Genomic DNA, 25,123 nt, shown 5'->3' with positions numbered 1-25,123 from the left:
ACAAATCATTTACCAACCTGGCTGGCCAGTCACTCACGCTCCCTTTAAGGAGCCGTATCAGTGGAGTGATGGTGAGTGGAGAACTGTGGGGAAAATGGCAGAGACTGAAAAGAGGACGAGATAACTGAGGATAGATTGATGTATCAGAGGACATCACAAGGCCTCTCCTGGCATCTAAATGTGCCATCTGTAAGCAAATGTCACAAAATAGAGCCACTTAAGAGACTCATTTGACTGTGATTCTTAAATTTGGACCTGATTATGATCAGTTAATGTACCTCTCTTCTTGCCAAAGGTGACGGGAAAATGCCTGTTCAACATGGATAAATCTCAGTAGAGATTTGCAGTTTGCCTTTTCATCTCTTTATCCTCCAGGTAGGAAGCCTGTTTCACCTTCTCTGATTTTTTTTTCCTTTTTTTTTCTTTTAACTAACACTGACGGAACATTTTTTTTGAGCTCAGGGTGCGAGACAATCTCAGCCGTGAGCTCTCCCAACAGGGGTGATACCAGTGAATGAAGGTGCTGCTGAGAGATGAGACCTGTCAATCCGCAGTCGGGAGGATACTCCTGGATGGCATAGAATTTTAGAGGTGATGCTCAAATCCCTAGCCTATCTGGCCCGAGCCTGTCACCGGCAATACATCACGCTAATGAAATGGCACCAGTCCGATGCTATCTGTCATAAGCAATCTGCATCTGCTTAGGGGCGGAACGGAAATGAGGAAGAGGGATAAAAAGACAGAGGAAGGCAGAGGGACTCTGTGTCCCCCGAGCACGAGCCTTGTTTGTGTTTTTGTCTGTAAGTAAGTATGTGTGTCCATGACTCCATCCCTCCCCTCAGCACAGCGTGAACAGATATCGATTTAATTTGGAGAGGAGAAAATAGCCACAGCGGGCCACCCTGTCCCCCATCTCTACTGGACCAAATAGGTGAGGATATTTCATTGGTTCTGCAGTAGAACAAAGTTTAATTGAACCTTATCTTTCAGAGAGATAATTACACACCGAAACTTCTCTTTTTCTCATCTTTGTTTTTTTGTATTTGTTTCTCTCTGCCTCGGCACTTGGAGCAACTGGCATTGATATCTATAGTATTTCAGCTCCGCAAACTGTAATTTCACACAAACGATTACGCTGAAAAACTGCACATGATGGTGAGTGTGTGCTCCACACACCTGAAGAACAGCAGCGGCATGAGGGATAGACCCAGAAGGACTGAGAAAAATGACTTCATATTCTTTGACTTTAAGATCTCCTATCCATATAACAGCGCATATAATCTTTTAAAATTTTAATACAGTTCAAATAGAATAGGCCATTGAGTCATGATGTTTGCCCTGTAATACCAAAACTGATTCCGGGCAATATTGTCTTGCATGTTATGGAAAATACATTCTCCAAGTGTAGCTTTGGTGTTGGCCTATGAGATTAACTTTTGAAGTGGTCTTTTGTATTCTAGAGAATTTATTGATTCATTTAATTTTACAAAATTTACTAAGCAGTTGTTGATTTTAATTTCACATGAGGTGGAGACTAGATAGCTGTTTAATTTTTTTGTATTTTCACACATGTATCCTTTTATTGCCGTTTTCCATTGTTTAAAAATAGCATTGGGTCTTTTACCCCACAGTTTTACCATAGAATCATACTCTCAGAATTGCGCATTATTGTTACATTGTTGACTGAGTTGTATGGTACCATTATCATTACAACTTTAATTGAATTAAATTATATTTTGGTGCAAAAAAAATCATAGAGCAAGTTGTTTATGTTTCAATCAAGTATCTGACATGATAAGAGAAGAAAATGCATGACAACGCTGTTTATATGCAAATCATCAAACGTGATTACGTATTATGTTTTAGTCTGGCAAAAATGTTATGAACCTGGCATATCAAAGTTTTATTCCTATCAGCCAACCAACCTCTGGGGATTCATTTATGGATTACTGCTTGATTATTAGATCCTTTTGGGGGAAATGTGCCTCTTAATGTATGCAGCGCTTCATATTTGTTTTCCGAAGATATTTGTATGGTGTTTGGTTTTAAGCACTCAGTCAACATACCTGCATAAAACTAAAATCCCAACAAACTAGACAAAGAAATAAATGTGATTTTTAATACACTATTCTGGTCAAAGTCAGAGGGTAAATACGGTAAAAAAAAAAAAACAAGTGAGGGAGCCTTCCATCAAATACAGCTGTCAGGAAAGTATTAGGAGTGATGGTTGGCAGAAGGTTCAAGAAGCCGCGTTGTGACCAAGAGGCTGCAAATTGGAATCCTTAATCCCCCGTTGCTCCACTGGCGCTGCTCAGCAGAAGCAGCAGCATGACAAGACTGCAGTTAATGCCCCTGGATCCTCCCAAATTCCTATACCTGCCTCTTTGGTATACTTCTTGCTGTGAATAAATAACAACAACAATAATAATAATAATAATAATAATAATAATCATTCTAGACAACAGACATCGAAACACCCACATGGTGTGCAGCTAAAGAAAGATGCCTTCTTAAGTTGGAGTAAGATTCACTTTGGCATTTTAATCAGCTGAATATTTCACCACTTTGCACCATCTCTATCCCTGAGGAGTCTGGCTGAGCAATGGTTCTGAGATAATTTGCAAAATGAGATATAACAGGGTCAAAAAGTCATACGATCGGTTCTACATTCAGACTCCAGACTTATTCCTGTATTTGCACTTATTGGGCTTGTAGCCTCACAGTTAGTCTCTGCGGCATACGGTTACATAATCTTACAAGCTCTAAAATGTTTATTTGACATGACAACATGTCAAAAGTCTGCTTGACTTTACAGCTGGTGAACAATATCACGCTGTTATCATTGAAGATAAACTCTGCCATCTGATGGACAGTGAAGAACTTGCAGGCTGTCAGCAGGTTACTCTTCATTCAGACAAAACACAGATTTCTCTCTATTTACTTTTTTCTATGACATTATTATCATCAATATCTATTTTTTTATTGCCCTTAAATGTCTTGTCTATTTTATACTGACAACAGAAACAAAAACGGTTTATTTTTCTTCTTTTTGGTGTTTTTTTTTTTTTAAACTAATGATGGACCAGTTGTGACTCTGGCTATATATTGTTTATTGAAATGAGATAATAGAGTCACTCTGCTCCATCATGTCTTTTGCCCACCCAGGCCCGTAAGAAACTGGAGAAGCAGGAGAAAACACAGCAGGTCCACAGGACGATACAGATTGTCTCTGTGTTGTCTGCTGTGGATGTCAGTGCGTTATCTGCTGTCCATCATTGCTCTGGACTGTTTTCCTGCGTTGCCCGAACCTATTTTTGGATCGCTGCCACTCCTCTGTCGTGGGGTTGCAACCAAACAGCGTCAGCAGCCGCAACAACAAAGGCACCAGTATTGACAGGCAGAGTAAATAATGCAGTTAATCATTTAACCCCTAGGCTGAGGACAAAACTGACAGGAAGGCAATTATTCAGAAGCAACATTGCTTTCATTCATTCTTACTCACCCTCATTTTCTTTTTTTTTTTTCTTTTTTTTTTTAACAGGAGGCGAAGGAACTGCGGCCAAGCGCAATTTATCAGCTTGAAGAGATTTGTGAGCATAACCATACCAGTGAAATCTATGATAAACACGCATCAGCGCTGCTTTGGTAATGACATCAAGTGCAAATCTCGGATGCAAATCCTGCAGCTGCTCCCAGTGACGGAAACAGGGAGACAAATAGTTACTGCCCCCCTGTGCAAGACACAGAGGACTGTAGAGCGCTCTGCTGAACGGCTGCTTGGTTTTATAAGGTTTTGTAGCGCCGGAGATATGTAACAAAATTTTGATGAGAACCAAGGGAGGTGTGAGGTGTTTCTAGCACTGATGTTGTAAAAAAAAATATATATCATGGATTCTTTTCATTTGGTTTGTTGTATGAAATTAGCCCCTCTCAACATTTTTTAAAAATCCAGACTAACAGATTTGAAGCTTTACTTTCCCACAAAGCAATTTCATATTTATTATCCATTTAAATGTAATTTTGCCTGTCTTTTACACTGCTTCATTTATACATCACAGATACAAAAACCAGCTTCGACACACCCAGTGTTGCTATAATACTGTATATATGATTTTAAACTATATTTTCCCCGATCATTTAGGCATCGTGAACAGATCTCCTCCTTAATTTAACCAATAGATTCTACTAAATAGGCTACTGTTACGGTGACTTCTCCACTAATTTCTGTGCTTACACAAAATATTGGCACTTTATTGTTCCATCACCTGCCTCCATGTGTTTTTAAGCAACAAACCATAGGCAGTTGACTCAATAGTAGACTAAACCAAAGCCCATCCTGTCAGCGCCCCTTCAAAGTGTGACGCCTTCATTCTTGCCCAGCAACTTACCCACAGTCCACACATAATTTCATGACATGAAAACAAAGGCTGTCTTCAGATCAGTCATATGGTCCAGCACCACGCCTAAAAATCTTCGCGTTTCTCTGCTGTTTTTTGAAACACCCTAAACATGTGGCTGGTTCCAGCAGAGCAGAGTGAATATTTCCTGTAGGAATCCAAAACCAAAGGGAAGTCACTAACATTGTGAAGATGGTGACGGTATGTAAAACACAAATTATAGTTGCAAAAAAGTGGAAATAAATAAATGAATTGAATTTAAACATACATTAATACAGTATAATAAATAAATAAAAAGCCAGAGGGATGAAGCCCAATTCTAATTAAATCTTTTTCCACTGACAGTTCAGGCATTTTATTTTACAGAGGTAAGGTAAAAGAAAAAAAAAAAGAAAAAAGGTAAAAAGATTGGCTTTTGCTGAGGCATCTCATCTTATAAATATGTATATGAAGAATTTGACAAGAAAAATGTATTGAAATGAACGGCAGTTTGGAGTTATTCAGAGAGCAGCAGAAAAAGATATCAACATCTTCCAAACTTTCCAAAATTTCCCTACGTTACAAAAAAAAAAAGCTACATTCATTTCTGGCATTAATATGCCATATATATATATCAAAGACAGCTTTACTGCAGCGGTAGCATGGGTGCCTAATGATGAAAGACGCCTTTTCAGCCTTATTGCTGTGGAAAAAGTGGCGTCCAAGCTATGTGCAAGATGACTTCATAGGGAGGCAGCCAATTTAAATTTACAGCTGGCGGAGTAGACTTCCTGTTCAACAATTCTCTTACAACCCCGTTATTAAATCTCTTATCCTAGAGATTTAATAACATTATCCAGTTACTGTGTGTACCTTCTGTCCAAGTACAGGAGGTGGAAAGTTATGTGTCCATGTGAGGCGAAAAAAAACCCCCAAAACCATAGCCTGGGCAATGACATTATGCAGAGTTAAAGGTTATCACTTGTACTTGAGGTAGTCATGTAAAAATAGACTCAAAAAGAAGCCTTGTTAATTCAAAACCCGAGTTCACTGGAGCTGAGGCAATATTTTTTTCAAAGAACTTGATTTACAAAAGTATTGCAAGTACACAGAAAGTAAGAAATCATCAAGTGTATACAACCTATGCCTATAAATATGCTACAAGGACTAATATAGTGAAAGACAAATAATTACAGATGGTTCATGTTCTCACAGCTTTTTTGTACAACTATGGATGAAATGTATGTCTGATATAGACAATCAGATCAGTGCTATTTGGCGTTGCACTTGCAAAACTTGGACAAAGTAACAAGTAAACAAATACGTTAAATAAAACTGAGAGCAAGAATTCCTGTCATAATCAGTTTATCCAAATATGGATTTCTCCAAAGAAATGTAAAATCAGCAATAAACCGTGACAATTTGAACCTATCCCCTCAAAGGGTACAGCTTACATCAAAGTCTTTCTTAAGTTTCTGTAAGTGATTTAAAGGATATCTCTTTGATTTCATTGGTCAAGAAAAAACGTCTGAGGCAATGAACAAACCCTGTCCCAACAAATACCTCCTAAAAAAAACTGGACCGGTATGCTAAGGCAGAAGGCGTACTTTGTTGAAAAACTTGACAGATCGCGCCACTTTTGGTCAAAGTATGCCCTGAAAAAGCAAGTTCTCCCAGCTGTTCCTGTTGCATCTAATGGCAGAGGGTGACCGGGTGATCTGTTCTTCAAAACAGGTGAAAAGCGGAACAGTACCTGAGGGGACAGCATCAAAGGTGCCTGAGGTCAATGGTCCTACAGTGCTGAATGAAGTCAGCAAAATTGTAGAACTGACCATCTCGGTTAAAAAGTTGGCCAATCAAAATAAAATACTATTATTAAACAACTGCTTAAGGAGGATTTATTTTTATACAGAACATGTATACGTATAGATTGTTCCGGGTAAAAAGTAGAGTCATGCTTGTGAATTAAAGGCCGGGCCAGTGGCATATGAAATGAGGAAAGTTTGAGGGGATTTAAAGACAAACAAACCAAAAAAAAAAGAAATTGAATACTACCATAAACGTGAGACCACCCACAGAAGAAAAAGAGACGTCCCGGGGGATAAAATGCCAGCGTGAGGGCGGACACCCACCTGAGGCGAGGCCCCTGACGCAGTCCGTCGTAAATCCAATGAGGGGGTTCCTGACGCGTGACGTCCAACGTCTGCCACGGCGTTCGGGGCGCGTGATTGGGCGAAGAAACCGCCCCCCCCCCCCGGGGAGGAAGCAGCTGACTAGTTCACAGGGCAACCCGCAGGAAGCTTCCCCGCTGGGAAAAAACAAAACCCAACAAAAAAAACGAAAAAAACCAACCGTCGGACGTCCAGGAAGCGGCGAGAGGTCGCTGTTTTCACTCTCAAGTCAGGAACAGAATAAGAAAGTTAGCGGTAATTACTCCGCTGTGGGTCGTTAGTGGGATGCACAAGTCCCCCCGCTTCCGCCTCGTAGCGCTAAGCGGTTAACTAACTACGTCGATCCGGATTATGGTGAGTTTGCGGCCGGGAACGGCTGACGGCCTGTTTTTAAAACCATCCGTGGGCTGTGCTCTGTGCTACACCGAGATGATGCTCTTAGGTCGCATCCATGTCTTTCTGCCTCTCTTGTCTTAGTTTGTGTCTCTGATTCGTGGCCTCTGATAAATACTTGTAACCATGGTAATGAAGTTTCTGCCCTTTTTCATGCACCTGCGCGTAGGAGACTTTATAAATTAGTTTTATACTATCGATTTGTGCATCCCATTTCACAGACCATTTTATTTAATCTATTACGTGTTTACTGCGAGACTTTATTTGAAAACTCCATAACCTCTATGTTGGGAACAACAGGCCTACTTTACATACTTTATAGGGGACAGACAAGCTTTGCAACACAAGACAATATGGTCACATTTTTTTAGGAGCAAATGTCATGATTTAGGTACATTGAAGTTAAATTAATTTTGTGTTTCTATTACTTAGCCTTTCCTTTTTACCATGTGGGCCACTTCTTTTTCCTTGATATTTCCCTGTTTCCTTGTTTTAAAGATGAACTTCGGCACAAATGCCCATTGCGGCAGTCACACTAGCAAAGAAAACATTCCAACTTCAAGCAAAATAGATGCATCACAGGTCCAGCGGGCCAAGCAGCGGACAGTGCTCGGTGTCTTATCGGATAACGAGCAGCGCGGTCGATCCCTCAGCAAGGTCAGTGAGAGAGGCACAGAGGAGGGCATTAAATCTGAGTGATTCTCAACTCAGTTTCCCCTCACGGAACATTCACATATCAACTTGCTATCGCAATCATCATCACCTGAGTCATTTTTCCTCCACAGGGGAGACAATTTTCCAAACACAGCTCCGTCTCAGACAGTTCTCAGCACACCTTCCTTGGCTGTCCCTCCAGTTCCAGCTATGATGTGTATGTTGAAGAGGCTTGTGAAGTTGTTCTTGCAGCTTCTGGTGAGGAAGTTGTTTCAGACAGCTATTACCTGCATACCGGGACTGCTGCCTTGCAAAATGAAGATGTGAGACTCCTGCTGGAGCTTAGTTCAAGTGATTATGCCCTATACAAAAACATCCACCAAGAATTTTTTCTTGTTACGCCTTTATGTTTTTCACCCAACTGCTGTTCACTCTCGCAGGTTCATGCCAGGATGCTTCTATGCAATCTGAACCAGATGAATCTCTGATGTCGGAGGAGGTGCTGTGTGTGTCTGAATACGCAAAGGACATTCACCGACACCTGAGGGACAGTGAAGTGCGAAATTATCTGAACTATGAGCACCGAATCATTTCTATCAGTTTACTGTGTATGGTCAGCATTAAACACACCGTGGTACTGCTCCTCAGTTCACTGCCTCATGATAACTGCTTTTGCTTCAAACGCCAGATGAAGTTCCGGCCACTGCCCGGCTACTTAGAGAAACATCCAGAGATCACCCATGGCATGCGGGTCATCCTGGTGGACTGGCTGGTGGAAGTCGTCCGGGAGTACAAGCTTCGTTCTGAAACTCTGCACCTCGCTGTCAACTATTTGGATCGCTTTCTCTCCTGCACGGCATATGTAAAACGGGGCAAGCTGCAGCTGGTTGGCACAGCTGCATTACTGATTGCTTCGTAAGCGCACGTTTAGGCTTCTTATGTTTCTTATTCATGCTTTTCCTGTCCAGGCCAGGCATCGATTTGTCAGAAACATTTTGTACTCATTGTAAGAATCTAGCTTATGGAGAAGCATAAACTCGGTCGATGGTAACTTACGTCCAATGTCTTTCACCTTGTAGAAAATATGAGGAGATTTTCCCGCCAGAGCTGAATGACTTTGTGTACATCACAGACAGCACCTACACTAAGAAGCAGTTGGTGCGAATGGAGCATGTTTTCCTAAGAGTGCTGGCCTTCAAGATGGCAGCACCCACCACAAACCAGTTCCTTCGCCTTTTCATGTCCATCCACTCTGTCTGTGCCAACACAGAAAACCTGGCCCTGGTGAGTAAAAACAATGACTCAAATGTCAGCCAGACTTTGGGTGTATGCCCACTGCCTTTGAAGATACAGTTTTCCATTTCACTCCATCATACTTTGATTTGTTTGCTCTGCCTTTAGTTTTTAGCTGAGTTAAGCCTGCTGGAAATTGAACCGTTCCTACAGTACACCCCATCTATAGTGGCAGCTGGAGCTTACTCTCTAGCCACCTACACTGTAAACAAATCTCTCTGGGTGAGTTTGTCCAGATCAGTGTTGTGCTGAAAGTCCCTTTTACGAGAATCTGTCAAGGCATTAGCCAAAATATGACTTTTTAAAGTAAGTATTTTCATATTTTAGCCTGATTCCTTATATGCCTTTACTGGCTATACCATGGCTGAAATTGTGCCCTGCCTGACTGACCTCCACCAGCTATACATCAGTGCAGAGAGTCGCCCACAGCAGGCCATCAGGGAAAAGTATAAGAGTTCGAAGTAAGGCGTGGCTTGTGGGTTTTTTGATAATTTAAAAAAAAATATATGTTATGTAAACTACAGGCCTTTGGGATCTTTCATATTCATGTAGTTTGTCCCAGTTGTCCCAAGGCACAATGTTACGTCTCTAAATTGACGTCTTTTATCTCTCTATTCACAGGTATTGTCGCGTTTCGTGGATCAGTCCACCCACTGTTCTGCCTTTCCTATGAATCACTGCTCCACCCTTCTTCTGACGCTTCTGCGTCAGATTGAGAAGAAAATAAACACAACTGATTTTACTGCCAGTCCCATACATGCCATGGCCCTCTGGACACTTTATTATCTTTAGATTTTTTTTTTCTTATTCCTTATTCAGATACAAAACATTATTTAAAAAAGAAAAAAAACACACTTCATGACTTGAGAATTTTCGCAGATGCTCATGCAAAAGGATTTTAAAGCTGGTGAGTCATCAGTTGTAATATATGTTTATATTTTCCTCAGAATGATCCAAAATTCATGTTAAATCATGAATTACAGATTCTAAAACATGGCCAAGCATTTTTGTGAGCTTCAATTTCCGTCCGTCATGTCTCAGTGTAATGCCACATGTCTTTTCTAAATAAAGTTTTTATCGAAACTGTTATTATTTTTTGACGTGCAGCCTATCGATTTTATTTTGAAAGTGTTGGCCGGAAGCCATGTTTGTCGCTCCGCTTGAGTTGACGCGTGTGCTTCGCTGCTGGGGGTGCGTCAGGTCAATTCAGTGGGAGAGGTGAACACGTATTAATGTGAGCAGGTATTTTCACAGTCATGAACGTAGAGAAGAACTGAAATAAGGGAAACTGAAATAAGGACTCTCTCAAACCACTTATTTTTTTTAAATAATTTTGTTAGGTTTTTTTTTTTTTTTTTCTCTCCCGGGATATTAAAGTTTGGCTGAAGGTAAGTCAGATTTAAGTTGGAGCTGTATCATTTCCTGCCCAACGGTCAGGTATAATGTCTGAAGAGGTAACAGGCACTGTGTGATACATTTGATACCGAGATAGAGAATAAACCTGTAAAGTCTGGTACTTAAAATATCTCATGTGGGTCTACGGACTTGTCCTTCAGGTAAAACCTGATGTGTTTGCTAGTTCAGGCCATTTGCAACCCTTGATGGCCGCCGCCAGCAATTACATTGCAAAGATTTTCCTCACGTTAACTCATCTAGTTTCTCGTAATGCGGTCAGAGGACCCAAGTCGCTGTTGAGAATCCTTTCATGTTGGTTCCCCCTAGCGTTTAAAGAATGCCACCAACTTTTTATTTCCTTCTCACACCTGGTTTAGCTGCGTGTCTTGGTGACAGGTACTACACTCTCCAGTCACCGTTCTCTCACTGTTGCCTTAATCCTTTACTAAAACTCCACCTAAGTGAAGTTTTAATTTTCAAAAAAAGAAACTGCAGCCCACCAATAACTCAATAATTAAGATTTGTGTGTTGTAGGGGGAAAAAACAACCACTCAATGACTGTTACTTATCTACATATTTTTGGTAATTACTGTAAACTACTGTAAAAATCTTTGGAGGTCACTGTCCTGATTTGTTTCTCTACCTCCATTTATTTTCTTTCCAGCCTCTGTACCCCATCTACTTCTCAGCATGGCAGAGCCTGCTGAGCTGCTGCTCATCAAGGACCAGTACGAGTTAGCGTTTCATTCGCTGAGTCGCGGGTTGGCTGCTGAAGAGGCCGGGAAAAGAGCGGAGGCCCTAGAGTATTACAGAAAGGGCAGGCAGCACCTTACACACGGACTGGAAGTTCCCTCTGGGGGGATGAGGCAGCAGGGAGTGGCCTGGGACACGGCCAGACAGCTCCAACAGAGAATGAGGGACACTCTGAGTACTGTCGCTACCCACCTCTCTGACCTGGAGACCTCTCAGCTGACAACAGAAAGCCAGCGGGGCCAACTGTTAATGGGTCTTCCTCCCAATCTTTATCCAGACCTGTCACCTAACAGTCAGCCTCCCCATAGCTCTCTCCACCATCTGTACCCCACCATACCTCCTCCCACCCAGAACACAACCCCAACCCCAAATACAGCCCCTGTCAGGCCTGCTTCCCCTGCTGCTCCACACAGATACACACTCCCTGAAGTGGCTCCAGGAACTATAGCCATGGCTAACCCAGGGGATCAGCCTCCAGCATACACACCAAGGCCCACAGATGGGCACCGCAGCCTGGCTTATGGTCCTCCCGGAGGTGGCCTCGAGTCAGGAAAGCAGACTGGAGCAGCAGCGGGACGAGATGGAACCGAGCTGCTTTTCATTCCCTCTGGGGTGCAGATGTTCTTCGTGGAACCAAATGGACAGGTCAGCTCCCTGTCGAATCCAGGTTACCTTCGCATCATCGCATTTGGCACTGAGAACAAGGATTCTGCTGCCGGAAAGCCCTCAGCATTTCTACATGTAAGTATACAGTGTGTTAAAATAAGTATATGTCATAATACGCATCTGCATCCTACATTAGCAAAGCATTTTTGTTGGGCGTGTCCGAGAGGTGAGTAGGTGTAAACAGCAAACTACCCCAGGTGAAACCCCTTCGTCACTATTAGACCAGTTTTATAACTAACCATGACTGATTATGTTGGTGTATAGATGAGTAGTAGCCACAAAGAAGTTTTCTGCTCATAAATGATGGTGTTGTCTTGGTGGTGTATCCTCATACACATGTCACTAGTATACTGTACATTGATTTTGACCACGTATTCACATCATATGTTAAAACATGTTAGAACTGAGCTCTAAAAGTTGACTTGGATGTAGCATTTTTTTCCTACTTCATAACTTAAGAGGGGTTTTCATTACCTGCACTTATTTTTACTGAATTTGTTGACTGATTAAGGACATTGCAATTAGGTTTAAAACTAATAATTGTTTTCATTAGCAATTAAAATGATGACTATTTTCTTAATTGATCAATTAGTTTGGCCTATAAAACATCAGAAAACAGTGAAAAATACCTCTTACAATTTCCTAGGGCCCAAGGTGATGTCCTCAACTGTAGACCAATAGTCCAAAACACCAAGATATTCAGTCTGCAATCATATAAACAGAGAGATACAGCAAATCTTTACATCTGAGGAACAAGAATCTGGGAATTTGTGGCATTTCTGTTTGATCAGTTTAATTGTTTATCCAAATAGTTGCAGATTGATTTTCAGTCAGTCAACTTAAATAATTGCCCGATTGTTTCAGCTCCAGTTAAAGTGTATTTATTGCTTTTACACTTCAGCTGTTGAAGATGAAATTGGTTGGCCGGATGCTAAAGCATTATATTTTAAACAGTGTTTTTGATTGACATGAAATGTATTATATTTGCAGCTTAAATCGAGGAGATTGAGCTTTCCCATTGCAAATCAGATATATTTATGTTTGAGTACAATTACTCTCCATTATGTCTATATTCTCAGAAATGGAACTTGGTGTTGCATAATCTCTGTAGATTTTAGCCAGTAAGCAGAACACAAATATTTGAGTTTTGGCAAAAAGTGCGATATAACTTTTATGGCACAAGCTCCCGTCAAAAAGTATGACTTTATCAGCTCTGACCATGAGTGTGACCCAATCATGTGGAGCCTTCTGACAACCTGGTACTTCTGTGTGATGATTTTTGTATTGAGCCAATATAAAACTTGCAAACAACAATAATGTATTCTGGGACCTCTACAAAGAGCTTATTATGCCGTGCTGTATACCGCAGTCTGCCCCATGACTCTGGCGGGCTGCTCTCCTGTATTCTGGCCCTGCTTTGTTTCCCAGCAAGACAATGGTCCCATTAACAGATGACTCTGCGCTTCTGTTGTGCTGCCGGTCAGTGTCCTGCGCCCTCACAGGGGTCATTCTGTCGGGCGGCATACCAGTGGCACGATGCAGCAGCAAGTTCGTATCTGTATTATGTCTGTGTGGATGACTGACATAACTCCTGATGGGGCTAAAATCCTGTAATGTATTTTTGAGAGAGGAAAACATTGCCTGCTAGGAGATGACAATGCACTTTCATGTGCATTTCATAAAAGAGAAACTAAACTGGCTAACTTAATCCCTCAGGCCACACAAGAAACCACCGAATAATTCATGAAGGTAACTGGGAAAACACCATCGGACAGGGGATGATTTTCAGGTCACATCTCATGAATTGCCCCTTGGAGAAAAAAATAGGTATTCAAGAGAAGCCATCATGTCCGGCTTTTCTCTGTCTAATTTCAATGATCTCAGGTTGTTGCTAAGAATGAATGTGAAGTGAATGTCACTAGTTTTAATTTAAATCAACTACAACTAGTGATCAGTTAGAATAATTACAACATCTTTGGCAATGATGGTACATGGGTGATGACCCCTGACCTAGAGGCCTCCATCGTTCCCAACCTCCTTATATTCGTGTGTCTTTGTGTTTCCAAGGTGTGCGACTGGCTGTACCCACTGACAACAGACACTCCGGTGCTGTTGGCTAACTCCGGGATCTTCATGTTCCCTGACTCCTTAGCAGAGACGCCAGGGTCCTATGTGGGCATAGTGTTGTCCTCTGAACTCCCTGGTGCCGACCGAGAGATGTTTCAGGACCTCCTATCACAGCTCGCTGAACTGAGGATCCAGGTCAGTATCTACTGTCAGTATTGAGCAACTGCAAGAAATGGTATGCATGTGGGTGGAGCAAATACTTTGGTTCACTATGCTTAGGGTGTTTTATGTGTTTGAAGAGAGGGTCTCATAGCGTAGAAATCTGTTGCGTTGTAACCTTCTTCCACTGTTTGAACAAAAATATCCATGGTGCTGTCCTGTTGAAACTGAAAACTCATTTTGTGATGCGACCAGGCTGTTACACTACATGCACTGCAGTTTTCAGATATACAATGTGTGCCACTTTCGTCTCTCAGCACTTCAGCAGGACCGCAATAATTTTGATGTTGTTTAAAAACATGTCAGGCTACAGGAATGTATTTTACCTATTTGGGTGTACACACCTTTTAATAGCAATATATGGTGCGTACTCTCATAATAGTTGTTTAGCATATGACTTTTAATATATCCCCTGACAGGGTCCGGAGGGGGCAGAGTCAGAGGTCATCAACCTGAGTATGAAAGTTCCCCTTGGTTCCCCAGAAGAGCAAACAAGACAGTCAGCCGGGGAGAAGGAAAAACTACCACTGCCTGGATGGAGTGAGAAGATGGCACAAGGAATCTTGTCAGGTGCGTTTGTAATTGTGAGTCCTAATAAAGGAAAAAAAAAATCTAAGAATAACATCACGACACAATGTTGTACAGAGGCTGTATATTTGATCCTCTGTCTACAAAAACCCTACAAGACCACTAGAGGGTGTTGTTTACTGATGCCGCAAGCTCTCTTTAACATGATTCAGATCTGCAAGGGAAAATGTTGTTCAACAACCTCTTGATTTGCCCACAATAGATATTTTGACAACACAACAATGGCCGGTATTCCAAGTGTTCATTTATCAACCAAAATATTTCTGTTTTTAGGAGCTACACGGTTGAGTCAAGGGTTTGTAAAAGGAGCAGAGGCCACAGGTAGGGCCATTCATAAAGGAGCAGCTAAGATCCGGGACCACATCACGCCTGAGGAAACTCCTTCAGAGGTCAGCCCCCGTGTCACCAAAAGTCTGCAGGTGGCTAAACAGGCCACCGGGGGTGCTGTGCGAGTCAGCCAGTTCTTGGGTAAAGACTTAAACCAATATATGAAGGACTAGAAATCATCCCACACAGAATATAACAATTCATACAATCAGTACAAGGCCCAGAATTCTGGGCACTTGCTCAAAAAGATATTAAAGCACAAGGCTGAAGAGAACCATGATTAATGCTTGATTTTCTTTCATTTTTTCTTTCTTTTTTTTTCAGTGCATGCCATTAGTTTCCTGTACTGTAAATCGGTATGACTGCGTATCTATACGTATGCTGCTCCCTGCATAATTGTGTGTATTTACAGTTAATGGAGTGAGTACGGTGGCAGGACACGTGGCAGAGAAGATGGTCCCCCATGTGAAGAAACATGGTGCTAAGCTGGTCCCAGAGTCTATGAAGAAGAGCAAAGATGGCCATGCTTCCAACTTGGATGGAGCCAAGTTTGTAGCCGCCAGCAGCGTACAAGGTATATACTGGTCAAACAGACAATTTCAGCATCAAGCATGAAGTTTTATTAATGAATACAGTATATACCCTTAAATGGTTTTACACTGCTCTCATATCATTAGCTCTTTGTAACATAAAACGTCAAAATATTTAGTCATGTTTTGGCATTTTAAATGTTTGATTAAGGATGGGTAATCAAAGTCTTTTTAGAGTCCTCACCATTTTTTTCATTTACACCCAAACCAGGTTTCTCTACTATTTGGTCTAGTCTGGAGACTGGAGCAAAGCTTGTTGGCAAGAGTGTTGCAACAGAGACTGTTACAACTGTGAAGTACAAGTAAGTTTTGACATTTCCAATTTCCACTTCTTTATTAATACAAGTGTTCTAAACATTAATGAATTATTGCAGATCTTGTTTCCAGCCTGTTTCTGAATCGATTTGGTCACTTTAAGCAACAGTAGAACAGTGGATCAGAAACTAGTCTTACAGTTGTCTACTGTGTTGATCTCTTCTTGGTACGCTGGGAGACTGACCTGCTTTCACGCCTATTTCCTTTCAGATTTAAGGGCTTAGAGAATCTAATAAACATGTCCAGCAACATATGACTGCACGGGGGAGTAAAGGCAAAGACTTGTGAACTAACTGCTGACCCCACTCAACCCTTTCGTGTGCACTCTTTTCACTAACTCAGATCAAGTCAGAAAGTAACCCTAAGTAAGACATAATCCAAATCTAATGCAAGAAGTAACACAGAAACTGACTTATGTTGATTCACTTACATCTGGGCAATGTCTGGACAAACAAAGTATGCATTTTGGGTTCTTATTTGACTTGGTGTGGTTTAATCATCTGGTGTGTGTCTTTCTGGGTCTGTCCATGATAACTGCAGCTAAATGTCTGCTTGTGTTGGGTGGTGATTCTCTTGCTGTTCATACTATCTGTAGCCCTTTCTCCAGGTTTGTTACTAATAAAACAGCTACACAGTGTAATGTGACTATGTTTTTCTTGGACTACCGTGCGCTGACGTGAATGACAACAGAACAAATATCATATACTTGCTCCAGCGTTTCAATTCCGTACACATCCTCATTTATTTTCCTACACCAAACCACTCTTGCTTAACTCCACCATATTATTTGTGGTGAAGGTACGGTGATCATGCAGGACAAGCCTCAGACACAGCTCTCCAGTCAGTGGTCAATGTCGGTGTGACTGCATTCAACATTGACAATCTGGGCATCAAAGCCATCCTGAAGAGCGCAGGCAAGGAGACAGCTAAGGCCATGGTCAAAAGGCCAGATGGACAGTCGGCAGAAAATGAGAGGAAGGAGGCGCAGCAACAAGAACATCAAGCAGAGACTGAGAAGAGGGATGTGCAGGAGAAAGAGGAGGAAGATATGATCAAATAGATTCCCACCGGATGTTAATGCCTCACTGGAAGGTGTCAGATTGATGGGTCACTTCCTCATTCACAGTTTTCTAAAAGTAAAGATAGGTCACTCATTTTTGTAGATATTTTGTTGTATTATTTATGGAATTAAAAAAAAGGTAACAAAAACACAGGAATTAGCCTAAGTCAAAGTGTAATTTTACTTCAAGGTTATTAAAGTTATTTATATCTCTAGGTTAGCGTTGGCTACGTTGTTTTGTGATCGTAAACTTTCAAACAAAACTGATGTAGGCTTGTCGTTACACCGTATATTTATATTAGTATATACATTTATTTTTATTTTCTGTTTGTTTTGTTTGACAAAACTTTCAGTATCTATGGCCAGTAAACCCGTTTACCACAATAATGTATAAAGACATTTTAAATTTAACATTTAACCATGATTGTTAGAGATTCATTTCTATGTAGGATGTCCAAGGTGTTCTCAGAGACGGATGAAAAAAATATATACAAAAATGTCTGTAAAAAGCTGCTCTCACACACAGACACACACACACACACACACACGCTGACTTCAGCTTTTTCCCCCTCTATTGTAATGAGATACTCTGCAAGATAACTCAACTGGCCTTTATAGGCCATTAATGTGGGATGTTGAATTAAGAACTCGGCACATAGAGGAAGTTAATTTTCAGGCCCAATTAAGAACGAAATGAGCTTCATACAATGTGGTTGCTTGCAAACAAAACAAAAAAAAAAGTCACTGTTTGCAGAGAAGAGAGAGGTAATTTACTGATTCATCAATGCGCTGTCATTTCTAACCACGGAGGAGGCTTTATTTTGAAACCCTCCCGCTAAATCTGCCCGATTATTTCCGACTGCCGCCCGAACGAGTCGGAAACGGCGGTCTCCATGGAAACCCCGAGGCACAAACTCTTCTCCGGCCGATGTCAGTTTTCCAGCAACATGACCGGAGAGAGCGACTACAGCAAGTACGACCTGGCTCGCCTGCAGACCGAGCTGGAGCAAGAGAGGGAAATGAAGTAAGTTGGTTCGAAGCAACCTTTGTCGCTTGCGAAGTCATCGAGGGGATTAAATGTTGTTTGCCACTGCAAAAAAAAAATAAAATAGCATCGTCTGGCTCTCGATTGTAGAGAAATGCTTGAGGAGTCGGTGTCTGACCTGCGGAGCACCATGCGCGAACTGCAAGAAAGACTGCAGAGTGTTGATGGAGAAGGTGAGTAAAATCTGAGTGCTTTTAGACGATATGTAGCTTTATACACTGGCAAAAGTGAACCCTTTGGAACCATCTTTATGTATAAATGTGACCTAAGATGTGGTTAGATCTTCCTCATCCTCATCGTGACTTGATCCTGCTGTTGCTGCCTCTGGGCCTCGGCAGCTCGCCGCCATCGAGGGGGAGATGAACTCCCGAGTTTATCGAGGTGCCTTACAGGGTCGCGTCGGGGTGCCCTTGGCCAGCTGAAGATCAGTGGAATTTGGGTCATGCAGCAGGGCAGCGACCCTAAGGGCGGAAGTAGATCTACCACAGAATGACTCTTGAACGAAGGAAACCCGCCTTTTGGAGTGGCCCAGTCAGGGCCCAGACCTTAACCCGGCACAGATGCTGTGAAATGACCTCTAGAGAGCCGTTCGACAGACCAGACATCCCGAGAGTATGTCGGAAGCGGTTCTGTGAGGAAGAATGGTCCAGAATTCCTCCTGAACGCTGCCCAGGTCTGACCCGCTGCTACAGGAAGCGCTCGTTTGAGCTTATTGCTGCCAAAGGAGGTTCGACCAGTTATTAAATCCAAGGGTTCACTTACTTTTTCCGCCAGGGCTGTGAATGTTTAACGGCCCTGCTCCGTAAAGACAACGAAAGATTATGATTGTTTGTGTGTTATTAGCTTAGGCACATTGTGTTTCTTTGTGTAGTGCAACGGCTGCCTGTGTCTATTCTGATGTACCAGGTAATGAGTGGAAGACGAGGTATGAGACACAGACGGAGCTGAACGGACAGTTGGAGAGACAGATCTCACTCATTCACGAGAGACTGGAGGACCTGCGAGGCAACCCCATGGGTAAGTTCACGGGCTAGTGCCAGCTCTGAAGGGAGTCTATTACTGGAAGTACATCTGTTAGATGCTTGGCCACCTTGAAAAAAAAAAAGAAACTTAGTTTAGGCCCTTGTGTCTGCTCTGAAAAAAAAAAGGAGAGGAGTGTTGAGAAGAGTTCTTAAAGAACCACATATAATAAGTGAGGCATACAAAAATATTATAAATGCACGATCAAGTGTAGCGTGGCACATCGGGCCCTTTATTTCACAATGGCCCTATTTGAAAGGTATCGTATAATTTGTGTGTTATCGCATTTGAATGGCTGCTGTTTGACAGACGCTTCCCGTACTCAAGTATGGAATGTTGGGGTTTCCCCGAATCCCAAAGACTCTTCAAAACAGTCTTCACTCTCGACTGCGTTAGTGTCTAACAACAACCTAAACATTACAAATGAAGAGAGAATGTATTCACCCATCTCAGGCAAGCACATGATGCTCACACACGCTCTCTTGTCTTTCACAGATCGATTGGCCTCCATCCGATCTTATGACGACATGCCAGTAGTGAGTGATCTGTTTTGCTGTATTTGTCTCACAGTGAGTGTTTTTTTTTTTTTTTTTTCCAGCTTAAGAAAAACAGATGACCCCCGCAGAGAACTGGAAGTGCGTATAAGATAGAGGCACTTGCCACCAGAGAGAGCCAGAGACAAAGAATGAGGGTAGAGAGCAGGCAGGACAGAGAGGATTGTAATGCCAGCTGCCCTCCATCCTCCCGTTGATGCGGGCTGAATAAACCAGAGTTTAATCACAGCACTGTAATCACGGGATTACAAACCATGGGAGAGTAATGCATGCTAATTACAGTGCTTTAACACAAACACACACAGACACACACACACGAATGCACACCCCACACTGAGAGGTTGCACAATAGAGTCTAAATATGTGTGTGTCTGTGTGTGTGTGTGTGTGTGTGTGCCTTAAGGCACAACGAACAGATGCTTATTAGTGTGTCCATGGAGTGACCACAAGGTTGTGGACTGAAGATCTGTAGTCAAAGTGTGAGCATGACACCGAAGACAGGCCGAGTACGTGAGAAGAATACAGGTCGTTTTTAATTAGTGCAGTGAGTAAATATGTAAAAATAAGCAATAAAGGATGTCTACAGCTCCCAAAGAAAGGAGCCTGAACATTTCTGTGATACATTCCGTATCCTCAGTGCTCGTATAGCTCCTGAAACTCATTTATTTCTGTTAGATACCGTAACTGATACTTATAATGACGTGGACTTTGGGTTAGTAAATATCCGCTGCTCTGGGGAAAACTGTCTGTGCTGTGGAGGTGCCTCACAATCACTGATTGGGATGATTAAGTTTCGCATCATACAACATATGAATAAACAGACTTAATGTATACATGCGTGTGTTTACACCCATTCTCTTGCACGCATGCAAATGTAAAACGCAACCTGCAGCCATTCGTGAAATACTTGGCTGATTCACAAGCACCGGACTGAGTCTTAAAAAGCGGAATCGATGCGTTTCAAATGTCGCACCTGTAAACACGCGGCCAGCGGGGAAATTTATTAAAGCTGACCACAGATGCTTATTTTGGGGCACAAGTACAAGGGAGATGCTGAATCCAGAAATGCACCTGGTCCCATTGCTCTGCACTGTGCTGTAAATCTCACGTAGCCACGTCTCAGCTCTAATTTGTTTATTCGGTTATTAAATAATATATGAGCTTAATCCATTCTTGTACTCGTGTTTTGTGCATTAGTTATTCTGTCGTGGTTTGATCCCGGTAGACAGCACAGTTTAATTCTAGCACAAATTGATGTGTAATTAGACACCAGCATTACGACATCGTTGTACTTTGTGGCCTCTTTGTTATGAATTTTGCTAATCAATGGAAACACTTTGCCGCAGGAAACACTGAGACAGCGTCTGAAGCTCCTGACGGAGGAGAAGTCTGGCCTCCGGAGTCAGCTGATGGACTGTCATCTCAGAACTGAGCAGGAGGGAAAGGTGTCGGTCTCAGCTGTTCCAGTTGATAAGAGCACAGTTAGAGGGATTTTGTGTTGAGTATTACTGAAGGTCACAATGTCTGCTGGGCCGGTTTTGTGATTTCTAAGACAAGCAGCTTTAAACATTTCCCGGTAATACATATTTCACCTACAAATTACCACCATTAGCAAAGGATTGAGAAAGATTTGGCTGATATTTCTGTTTTGCATTCTTTACTTTTCAGCAACCACTGATGCAAAATCAAACCTTAACCTTTGTCCCGTGCTGCTACGACTGGGCCAGTGTGCTCTTAGCTTAGCAATTTGGGTCTTTGTTTATTGTTCTGCTCAACAAACAGCACGATATTAGTTGAATGAAGGTTTAACGCGCAACATGTGCAGCCAGTAATCCCTGTTGTAATCTGTTGCTCACTAACACTGGAGATTTCTGAAATACACACGCAGCAAGCACTTTGCCCACGAGCAGAAAGATTACTGACGGCTTCTCTGTTTCTTTCGAATATCAGGCATTTCATAAAACCAATGATGAGAGACGGGCATACCTTTCAGAAATTGCCAAGGTAAGCATTCCCTTTCATCCACGTCAACAGAGGTGTTCATAACCCCTGACAGGTCAAGCCTTTAGCTCTCAGACCAGATCTATTGACCACAAATCCTTTTTCAATACATGCCACACCGGAGAACTCCCGCCATGGTTCGGTGCTACAACCGTATAGAGAGCAGACTGGCGGGCTCTCGGGCTCTTCTCTTTCAGTTCTAATTATGATTTCTCATTCATCCTCAAGTGCTGTTCTCTCTTGTTATGTAATAGGTGATTGGCTCGATGGAAAAAAAAGTTAGCCAAGGACTTTTCTGCTTTATGCTGCAACAGCACTGGTTCATGCGGGGCTGAAACGAACGCAGCTGCATTTCTCTCTCAACATTTTAGAAGCAAATCTCTATGTCTGAGGAAGCGTGTGACCGCATGTGACCGGCTCATGCCTGCTGGGAACAAAAAAAAAAAAAAAAAGCACACATACAGTATTTGTACAGACAGCCAAGACGTAAGGTTTGTCCGTCTGGAGTGCGCTTACTGTTACTACTCATGAACTGTCCACTGCCACAGCTGTCCTCCACCCTTGAGGCCCAAAGAAGACAGTACTCCACTCAGCCACAGAGGGCGATAGACAGCAAACTGAGGAGCCCAGTGAGGCACAGCAGATACAGGTGATGGACCCAATAATATGAACAGTTGTGAAGTGGACAAACGGTGGCCTCAAAAAAAACTGTAGAGTTGAATTAATCGATACAAACAGAATTTTATGAGCTTTGAATAGGTAACGTTTTTTTCAAGGTTGTCTGAATACTTTAATTTGATACCGGGTTGTTTTTATTTTCACTTTTTATTTGATTTATTTATAAGGGACCGTGTAGACAGCTGATTTTCATCTGGCAGATCACAGTAAAACATAGACACACCAGTGACATACAGGACTAACACAAGATACAGGACACATACGTATAAGCTCTGCACAAAATTCCATCACTCGTACAGTATAAACAGGAACTACCTAATTAAAAACAGCAAAAGTACATTTAGAACAAAAAGAGTCATTATTCACAGAATAGAGTTATTGCTTTTAACCCAATTTTTAATTTAACGTAAAGGTTAACATAAAGAAAGCTGGTAGAGAGCTGCATTATGAATGACGGCTTTAATGCTGACTCGCCAAAGTTAATGCAACAAAAGGGAGCGGCTGTTATGGAAGAACTTCTAGGGCACCCTCAGAGTGAGGGGAGACAATGTCGTACAACAGAGAGGAAACCAAAACATTGAACATTTTATGCACAAGAAACCGAAATCAGTTTATAGACTGATATGTAGCTAATAAAGTAATCACGCTGGAGAAACAAACTCCAAATTAATAAATGAATCAAGAGTATTATTGTTGCAAGATTTGAATTGAGAAATATTTGTTATTTTAGGTCTCTGAAAAACAAATCCTCTGATTTTTTTATTATTTTTTTTTTTTTATTTTTTGCATTTCTTCTGTGATCACGCATCCGTTCACATACTGTACATTTCTCCCACTTTTCTCTCGGCGTGTAGAGAGAAGCAGACCGGCAGGAATGCAGAGGCTGCTTCTGAGAGGGGAAAAGAGAGAGAAGAAGAGGGAGGAGGAGGAGCGCATGTGAAAGGAGGAGGTGGTTGTGGAGCAACAGCAGAGAAAAGTGAAGAGAGGAATTCCCAGAGGGGAAGCAGGTTACCCACCCTAAAGCACTACCTGAAACACAATCCCTAACCCAAATCTTGTGCTACAGCCCCGCCCCCCCCTTTTTTAAAGAGGTAATGGTGCTCTCCTCTGGGTTTGCTGGAATTACTTCAGTAGAAATTTTCCATATACTTCTATTTACATTGCCAGAATCTACTTATAAGTCATTCAGCTTCCTTCAGATTTGTTCATATCTCTCAAAGGCTGATGGTGGGGAAACCATGCAGTTCCTATGTAGGTTTTCTACCCATGCGCCACAGTCAGTCTCGTCATTCAGCATCTATTTTGCAATTGATGGAAAATACAGTGTGACACTGAACTCATGGTATAAAATGTTACATTTATGATGAAGTCCTGAATTATTGTTTTTATTGGTTGTTTTCACATGTTTCTTTGTAAGGAGGAATATTACAGGCTTTGAGTGTAGTGGGGTCACCTCCTAATGTGCCAGAACCCTGCTAGGTCTGACATACCTTATCTAGTGTCACTGCAATTTTTTTTTTTTTTTTACAAAGCACCTCCTACGACTTGCGTTACATAAGCAGCACCACATCCACTACCCTCTCTGCATGTAGTTCATCCACGGAGCAACCAGTCTCCCCCATCCCACCCACTGACCACCTCTATAAATGTGGGTGTAAGAAATCTGTATCCATATAAGATGCAGTGGTGAATATGAAAATTGCCAGGAGCTGTTTCATCCATGTTTGTGGAGTGTGGAGGATGGGTTCAGTTTTTGTCAGCCTCAAAACACTGTATTGAAACAGTATCTCATAACAAAGGCCACGGTTTTACCGGCGAAACCAGCAGGAATGAATCATTCCGTTTTATCCGTTGAGCTTCATCCTATGAATACAACAGTTTTCTTGTTCACTTACTGGTCCGTTAGTTCAGTGATGTCGTATTGATTAGCTCACGGATTCTGACCTAAAATTGGGTTTTGAGACAACTAGGTCACAGGCAAATTACAATTCATAGAGGTGAATTATGTATGTTACCTACTCCATGACTTTATGGCCAAGACCAGCATGGCCTCGTGTTGTAGTCGCAAGGGAACTGGCCTTTGACCAGAGGGGCAAATATCAAGCCCCGAGCATCAGACCAGCTGAACTTTCCTTCAGCATGACACTGAACGCCCCACCTGCAACACTTCACTTACATGTGAATGAATAAAAGTATCATATTTTTAGTGTCACATCTGGGTCCGAAAGTACCTGATAGCAGTTAAGGGAAACGTTTTTGTCAAGCTGAACCTCAAGCTCCATTTATAGACATTGATATATTGCAAGTAATTTGGATGTAATACCTCAAACATGGTATGATCACAGAGTAATTTATCTTTTCATTCATTCAATAAAACGACTCCAAAAAGTATCAGCTGATGACGTCATCGATCTGAACCCAAAGCTCTAGTTTCCAGCGACAGGAGACATTTCTTTGTGTTTGCTAGTGTGGACTTCACCCTTCAGACCTGTAATCACCGGAACAGCAAAGTGTGAATTCTGTTTTAGGGTGTATTTTTCATTTGCAGGTCCCTTTATACTTCTGATACTGTATGGCTGGATGACTTGGTGTACAATCCTAAATGAGCTGCAGTGACAGGCTGTTTGTCCTAGATTAATGACTTAATTTGAAGATAGCCAGTGCACGTTGCCTTATGAAAGAGTGGGCACATTTGCAGCACACCGCTCTCTCCCGCTTTCTTCTCTTCTCGTTCTCTCTGCTTCATGCACAAGCTCATTTTAGTACGACTCACTGCACCCTGCCCCCTCTGCTGACAGGTGAAACATGGTGAAAAATGACTACAGTAGCTGTCAAAACACCAGAAATCACACTACTGCTGCCCGCCTGCCTGTGCTAATTCAGTTAGCTCTTCTCTCTATGCTCACCATGAAAACGCTACAAAAAAATAAATTAGGGTATGTGCAAGTGCATATGTGT

General features: G+C 42.0%; 3 protein-coding genes across 6 annotated transcripts; all 3 read left to right on the top strand.

The window, feature by feature from the left end:
• Positions 1-6,597: 6,597 nt before the first annotated feature.
• Positions 6,598-9,593, top strand: ccna1 (cyclin A1). 2 transcript variants are annotated; one of them, XM_040150663.1, is made up of 9 exons: positions 6,598-6,901; positions 7,439-7,597; positions 7,726-7,945; positions 8,035-8,150; positions 8,283-8,509; positions 8,674-8,878; positions 8,996-9,109; positions 9,215-9,348; positions 9,509-9,593. In XM_040150663.1, exons 1-9 carry the CDS (start codon positions 6,899-6,901, stop codon positions 9,558-9,560), a joined length of 1,230 nt encoding a protein of 409 aa, XP_040006597.1. In that variant the 5' UTR covers positions 6,598-6,898; the 3' UTR covers positions 9,561-9,593. The 2 variants fall into 2 exon arrangements, with proteins under 2 accessions (XP_040006597.1, XP_040006598.1); XM_040150664.1 differs by lacking the exon at positions 6,598-6,901 and adding an exon at positions 6,920-7,069.
• Positions 9,594-10,064: 471 nt separating this feature from the next.
• sparta (spartin a) lies at positions 10,065-16,910 on the top strand. 3 transcript variants are annotated; one of them, XM_040150736.1, is made up of 8 exons: positions 10,065-10,275; positions 10,947-11,776; positions 13,769-13,963; positions 14,407-14,557; positions 14,849-15,043; positions 15,315-15,476; positions 15,704-15,794; positions 16,606-16,910. In XM_040150736.1, the coding sequence occupies exons 2-8, from the start codon at positions 10,973-10,975 to the stop codon at positions 16,865-16,867; spliced, it is 1,860 nt and encodes a 619-aa protein (XP_040006670.1). In that variant the 5' UTR covers positions 10,065-10,275; positions 10,947-10,972; the 3' UTR covers positions 16,868-16,910. The 3 variants fall into 3 exon arrangements, with proteins under 3 accessions (XP_040006670.1, XP_040006667.1, XP_040006669.1); XM_040150733.1 differs by lacking the exon at positions 16,606-16,910 and adding an exon at positions 16,018-16,436; XM_040150735.1 differs by lacking the exon at positions 16,606-16,910 and adding an exon at positions 16,018-16,436 and having other exon boundaries at positions 10,076-10,121.
• An 893-nt stretch (positions 16,911-17,803) lies between these two features.
• ccdc169 (coiled-coil domain containing 169) lies at positions 17,804-23,212 on the top strand. Its single transcript, XM_040151294.1, has 8 exons — positions 17,804-17,891; positions 18,003-18,085; positions 18,819-18,929; positions 19,428-19,468; positions 20,833-20,931; positions 21,437-21,490; positions 22,036-22,136; positions 23,020-23,212. The coding sequence occupies exons 1-8, from the start codon at positions 17,815-17,817 to the stop codon at positions 23,210-23,212; spliced, it is 759 nt and encodes a 252-aa protein (XP_040007228.1). The 5' UTR covers positions 17,804-17,814.
• Positions 23,213-25,123: the final 1,911 nt, after the last annotated feature.

This window comes from Xiphias gladius, chromosome 17 (assembly GCF_016859285.1).
Source record: "Xiphias gladius isolate SHS-SW01 ecotype Sanya breed wild chromosome 17, ASM1685928v1, whole genome shotgun sequence".
Taxonomy (NCBI): domain Eukaryota; kingdom Metazoa; phylum Chordata; class Actinopteri; order Istiophoriformes; family Xiphiidae; genus Xiphias; species Xiphias gladius.
Note: the sequence above shows the minus strand (reverse complement) of the source record. Positions and strands in the feature narration are given on the sequence as shown.